The 6,716-nt window shown below is 40.1% G+C and overlaps 1 protein-coding gene across 1 annotated transcript in view; it reads left to right on the top strand.

The window, feature by feature from the left end:
* Nucleotides 1-1,274: 1,274 nt before the first annotated feature.
* Nucleotides 1,275-6,716, top strand: part of ARHGEF7 (Rho guanine nucleotide exchange factor (GEF) 7) — a gene marked incomplete at its 5' end in the record, with an annotated part of 58,073 nt that continues 52,631 nt past the window's right edge. Inside the window, one exon of the mRNA XM_009704713.1 lies at nucleotides 1,275-1,363. Within this exon, the coding sequence (XP_009703015.1) occupies nucleotides 1,275-1,363 (89 nt within the window). The remainder of the gene's footprint in view (nucleotides 1,364-6,716) is intronic.

Below are 6,716 nucleotides of genomic sequence, written 5' to 3'. Positions count from 1 at the left end.
TTCTGTAATTTACTCTTAGTGGCCTGAGGTATCAGGTAAACTAGAGTTAAATTATTCATATCTCGTTATTAAAGTGTGTTTGAAATAGCTTTATTTTAAAAGCAAACCCCTAAAGCTTTCAGTAGGTATGTTTTGATGATTTTTTTATTTGTTTAGGGGTTTTGTGGGGTTTGTTTGTTTGGTTTGTTTTTTTTAGGACAATTTGCTATTTTATTGTTTGGATACAAATTACTCAAATGGTTATTTGAAATTTGCGTATGAGACAGGCCTGCTTGTTTAAAAACCAAACCACCGTAATGTCCTGATAAATACACAAGTTTCACAAGCATCCTCGGTCGGTTGTGCGGACAGTCAAGTCTGAGAGGTCAAAAAGAGACGCTGTAAAGCTCACTGCTTCTCCAGCGTGCAGCGTGATGCTTTTGGTTGTCTCTCCCCTCATCTTTGCCCCCCCGTGACTGCCGTGGAGGGCCGGTGGCGGTGGGAGGGGAGGCCGTAGCGGTTTGTTTGCCGTGTCCCATCCGCGGAGCCGGCACGGGGACCTCTCGGGGCTGTGGTTTTGGTCTTGCAGAGTTACCTTGTCCTTCCAGGAGGAGCGTGCGTTACTGGGGGGTAGATTCACTACGGACTATAGGAAGGGTTGTGCATTTGTGGTTGTGATGGACTCTTCTCAAGTGCACAAGCATTTTTATTTTTTACTTCATTAACAGTAAAAGATAATTTGTTTTAAAAGATGGTTTTCTGGGATAGGGGTCTGGTAAGTCACTCCACTACATGTATAGTGTTTGGATTCTCCATTTCAACCCGACAGTGTCATGTCCCACCTCTGGTATGTTCAGTCTTTGGCTGGTCACTTGCTTTTACCGAGTTCATTAAGTTGATATTAAAAATTAATACTACATTTGTTTGAAAGTGTGTGTAGTGTTTGGAAATGCCTATTGTTGTGTTTTGTTTTGTCTTTAACTTACAGTCTGTGATAATGTTTGTTTTTAAAAAATAATTTTGGAAAAGCTGATTTTATTAACTGACTTTCTGGTTCCAGGAAAAAGAATAGGAGTTTTTCTGCTTGCCTTCATTGAGGCTAGAGTTTCATTCGTTGTGAACATATGAACCATTTTGATTCTTTACGAATAATTTCAAGCACAAGTATGTACGTCCTTCAGTGAAGTACTGTTTTCAGCGGGTCTTACGATAACTCTTCTAAAGCGGTTTGTTTGACCTCTAGTGTTGAGCTGTGAAATTGCACCCCACTGACCCCAAAATATCTTGCATTTCAGAAAAACCGGTCTCCCCCAAATCAGGTACATTGAAGAGTCCACCTAAAGGCTTCGATACGTCTGCGATTAACAAAAGCTATTACAATGTGGTGAGTGATCCTTTTTCCTCCACGTGAGCTGTTACAGACAGAACGTCATTTAACTAAATGCGCTTACCTGAACAAAAAATTTGGCGGTCTTGTCAGAGCCTCAGTGCCAGAACTGGATAGGAGCTGTAGTGAATTTGCAGATAAAGAAGGTCATTATTAGTTTAATAGAATATCACACATACGGATTCTTAAGCATGATGCAAAATTGTAGTCTAGAGTGAGTGAATAATAGGCATTTGTGTAATATATTATGCTCATTTTCTTTGCTTTGCTAGTTGTTAATTTCCCTTTTCTCCCCCGTCCCCCAAATGTGCAACCAGTCTTCCTCAATCTCTGTGCATTAATGAAATTCTGCTGTGTTAAAATGATTAAGAATATTTTTGTCTTTTTTGTTGAACACGAGATCGAGCATTTTGAAAGAATTTGCCTCCTTGGTATTCATGCTTATAAATCGACTCGGTTGCTAACTTTGGGAACCTCTCCCTTACGCTGCTGGGTAGATTTGACAGCAGGAGCAGTGTCGCCAGAGTCAGCCTTTAACACACCCCAGGAATTCTTGGCCTGCTGCTCGGACCTCTGTAGCAGACGCGTGTAAGAAAGGCACCAAACTCTGCCTTTAGACGTGGTGCTGTCACCATTTTGAGAATCCCTCATTTACGAACAGCAGGCGCCTTGGGGAGCAGAAAGCGTCGCACTGTTTGGTTAACCACTGCGCCCTGCTGGTGTGCAACCAAAACGCAGAGTGTCTTTCCCTTCTCTCTCAAGCAGCTGTCATTGTTTTTCTTTTTATTTGTCAGTTTTTAGCAGGGATCATAAAGCATGGGTTTATGCTTTCATCTTTTGGCAGTTGTGGCATGAATAACACCAACCACCTGGAAGCACAGAGCTGCTCTGCGTATAGTCCCCTAACTGAAAACAGCAAAGTGACCTCCTGCCCCCTCCAGCTTGCTTGGTGCCTCTGTGGGTAGCCCAAACTCCCTGGCAAAGGGAGGGCTGCAATTCTTTGGCTAGTATATCCCACACCTGCTAGTCACCATGGGAAGTACCTGTGCAGGCACACCTTCCTTCAGACTGCAGGCAGTAATGATCTTCCTGCGGTACATACATCCAGCAACAAAATATTGGATAGTTTTTCTTTTTGTTTTTGTTTTTCACTATTCCTCTTTGTAGTAATCTTTTTTTCCAAAGTAGCTGTCGTGTGTTGTAGCAAATACGTCTTCTCTATTGTTGTTTTGATGTTTAAATCTATGTTTTTCAATACAAGTAAACTGAAGTGAATGCGGCAAAGGAGAGGATTTAATTCCTTCACTAGGTAGAAGACTGCTCTTACTTAAGTTTAATCTGTATCTGTGTTGAATTTTTAGTCAAAATAAATTGACAGCTGTCTTGAACACCAGTCCTTTAGATATGGATTGGTTTGGGTGTTTTTTTGTTGCTGTTGTTGGTTTTGTTTTGGTTTTTTTTGGGGTGTGTTTTTTTTTTTTCCCCTAAGGTCAGTGGTAAATACGTGCCTCACATGTAATCTAATATTATTAGTTCCCTGATAGGTCACAATATGATGAAAACTAAGAGTTGCAGCTGTTTAATTTAGGCTTAACCAAAACTCCAGTTTGACTGTGTCCAAAATGAATTAGATCTTGTGGTTGCATATTTTACTTTGTAAGAGTAATACAGGCCATTTTTGAGGGTGATAGTGTACTTCAGTGAAAACAATAGAAAGTAAATGTTTGAATTTGCCTAAACCCATAGTTAAGGCAGCCGAGTTATTTCAAATTTGTATGGCCTTTTGAATCACCTTTGACTTGTGTGCTTTTTATAATTGTTCCCTGGATGACCTGTTATCGTAACAATGGAAACTCAAGTTACTATATACTTCGGGAAACAGATGGCAGTAGCTGGCTTTTCAAGTAGTTTAATAAAAAAAAAAAGGTGAAACTAGTGGCTGTCATACCTGCTCTTGAATTAGGTTATTGTTCATCTTGCTTAGGTGCAACTTTGTGGGTGCACTGAACTGTTGTAGTAAGATTCCCACTGGTTTGACTGCCAGCTATTTGTTAACTGTTGATGATATATTGGGGGTGGGGGGGTGGAAATGACCAGTTTGTAATAATATATACAGTAAGATAGAGCACTGGCCCTGGAGTGGTGATCTTAAATCTGTCTGCAGTGAATTGGATAATTGTCTTGGTTTCACGTTTTTATTTTTTTTGTTTAAAGAATGAGAGGCTGCACTGTAGCATGTACTTTCTTTCAGAGAAGTAAGACTTTACTGCTGTGCTTAAAACCTAAATTAGACATGCTGGCATCTAGATTTTCTTGAAAAATACTAAGTGCTTCCGATGGCAATATCGCTATAAAATAATTATTAAAATAATTATTAAATATGTAATGACTTTTACAAGTAGGTAAGACAAACAGCAAACCCATTCACTGAAGTGAAAGCAGTTTAACCTGTGAGTTGAGGTTTTGTTCTGTCTTAATATGTAAGATCCAGACACGAGACTTCCCTGTGCTGGGAGTCGTCTGATCGTCAGTCTGCACTGCTAACAAATTGAGGCCATACTAAGGTAAAAACAGAACAGCTCCAAATAAACCTTTGGCAACTGGTAGCTAAAAGGATGTAGCTCGAGTTAGAGTAAGCATTAAAGTCTGTGATAAAGGCTCTCTTGACAACCAAGCATGACTTGAGGCTGGTACTGTGGGACTGCTTGCTATTTTTAAATTGTGGCGATCTTCCACCATATGGGTATGTGCTGAGACCCTGTAAACCTCATGATTATTTATGACTGTTTTTCCTAGGGAAGGATTTGTGCAGGTGCAGGCAGCACCCGTGGGTATGTTCGTTGCACTGAGGACAAAATGAAAGGGCAGTTCAGAGGCAGTTCAGAAGGTGGTAGGTGAGGTTCTGCAAATCTGCCTCCTGGGAGAAGGGCTGGGGTAGGCTACGGGTAAGGTGCTTAGTGTACGGAGGAGACTGCTTTCACCGCTTTCCTCTGTTCTTGAACCCCTTGTAAATGGGTTCTTTATTTTTGTGGATTCACAGAGCTCCGTCTGAAGTTCATAACACAAATCACATACTTTCTAGTCTCAGTGTGCTTTATGAGCTGTTCTTGCGCTAGGTGTTACTGAGAAGACAGAGCACATTTCGTTTATGCTTACGTTTTGCCTGGCTCGGGAATGCAGGTTAGTAGAGAATGACTAGTGCTACAAGGTTTTGTCCTCCAAGAAATGGTACAAGTCTGCAGCAGTGTGTAGTATGAACCAGACTTGTGATCAAGCACGAAGCGTTTTTCATGTAGAAGTAGTTTAGTAACCTGTTACTGAGCAAGTGGGCATGTTATTGCAGGTTATTTCCTGAAGACGGAGCAGGTGTTACTCTGAGTTTTATTTTCACTTGAGATACCTCGAGAATTTAAAACTTTGTGTCCAAAATAAAATTAGATTATCTCCACTTACAGGACAATTGCCTTGAGGTTAAGTAGCTCTTTCAAAAGCAAGTAAAGAAATGGGCAAATTTCTCCATAGTATGAGTATTTGGATGACCTCATTTTTCATTTAAGTGTTTGAGAAGTGTTGGAAAGTAAGTGCTCCTTTTGGGCCACACTTTTGCAGTTGGGTCAAGAGTTTGTGTTTACTGAAGTTCATAAAAGTTTTTGAGGACCCTTGAGATATGGTACACTTGTGTGGTGCTTTACGTTGCCCCTCTCGAGTGCCTGTTTTAAGGGGTTCATCTCTCAGATTCTCACGATCCAGGAAAATTAGGCATTGATCACCATTTTGCTGAAGTATGTGATATTTCAGTTGAGTGCCATACTGCTCCCATAAAATGGGAATGTGCTACAGGATCATGCCCAAGGGTAGCTGTGAAATCTACCTTTTCTCCCTCTGATTTGGAAAGCGATCAGCTTCATGTAGGTCATTTTAAATCCATTTTGGGGTGGTAGTTTTTGCCTTAGGGAGGCGACTCGGGTTTTGTGTGACGGAATTGTTAACCACGCTTGAATTTTCCATGCCGTGTGATTGAGAGAGCTTGTGCTGTATGAGCTCTGTTGTCTGTGCCTGCCATTCATCAGTGTTACGGACTGCAAAGGCTGCCACTTCAATGCTGCTCTTTTGGTACCCGGTCTTATCTGTGCAAATGTTGTGGTGGCGTTGGGGAAACAAGGTCTTCGAGGTCTCATGGGGTCTTGCAGCAGCCAGAACGCGCAGAAAGCAGGAAAGGGAAGAAAGGTGATTATTGAACATGCGGGCAGGCTGTGGCTACAAGGAATGCAAGGGTGCTCTGGTGCCAAAATACTGAGTTGCAATACTGACTACTTATCGCTTCAAAGCACAGTCTAAGCATTTAATCCTCATAGCTTCTTGGTGAGGTAGGTAAGTCAAGCTGGAAGGATGCGAGACTGCACAGAACTGATGTTTTAGAGCTATGTAAGCAAAATTACTCTTTTTTTTTAAAAAGATATTCAGAGAGAAGAATGTTGTGCGCATTGGAATCAAGCTGGAAGGATGCGAGACTGCACAGAACTGATGTTTTAGAGCTATGTAAGCAAAATTACTCTTTTTTTTTTTTAAAAGATATTCAGAGAAAAGAATGTTGTGTGCATTGGAAACTTTTTTTTTTAAAAAAAGGAAATAGATTAGATAGATTTAATGTGTTTTGGGAGTGTTTAAAACTATGTGTGTATCTAAAGTATGGTGTAACACTGAACTAGAATAACATAAAGCAGTATATCTTGGATTCTCCATAGTTTTATTTACAGTTGCATTTATTTTCCTTTCTCCAGTAACTTATCAGGTTGCTAATTCTTGCTAATTCTAGTTCTTAAGTTCTTAAGCTTTCCCATTTTTTTTTTCCTTCTTTAAGTCTTTTTTCCTCCAATCCCATATTCTCCGTATTGCAAAGAAAATCCTCATGAAAATCTGAACCAGCACAGGAAAACTATGGAGTTGTGTCCAACGTCAAACTAGTTTTATTTCAAAACTTGTTTATAGCAAAGAATGGAAAAACTCTTTGAGAAAGTGGAGCGGTGGTGCCGCTTTTCAAGATGTATAGCAAACTTGTTGATTTTTATCTTTGTCTTTTAATGCTGTTCAGTGCTTCATCAGGACACTATGTTTTTGTCCTTGGCTTTCAGTCTCCCGTTTCCCTACTAATGGCTGTGTAATGACTTTGAACTGGGAGATTTTTGTAGCAAAAGCCATATTTGAAAAGATTCGTCTTGCATTTAGTTTTGAACCTCATGGATGCTAAGTACTTTTATATTTCCATTTTAGCAATTGACTTACTTTGTTTTATATATGTGTAAGAGAATATGGAGTTCAATTAGTACTATGATTAATGCAAATGTTTGTC

This window comes from Cariama cristata, unplaced genomic scaffold (assembly GCF_000690535.1).
Source record: "Cariama cristata isolate BGI_N322 unplaced genomic scaffold, ASM69053v1 scaffold5607, whole genome shotgun sequence".
NCBI classification, from domain to species: domain Eukaryota; kingdom Metazoa; phylum Chordata; class Aves; order Cariamiformes; family Cariamidae; genus Cariama; species Cariama cristata.
Note: the sequence above shows the minus strand (reverse complement) of the source record. Positions and strands in the feature narration are given on the sequence as shown.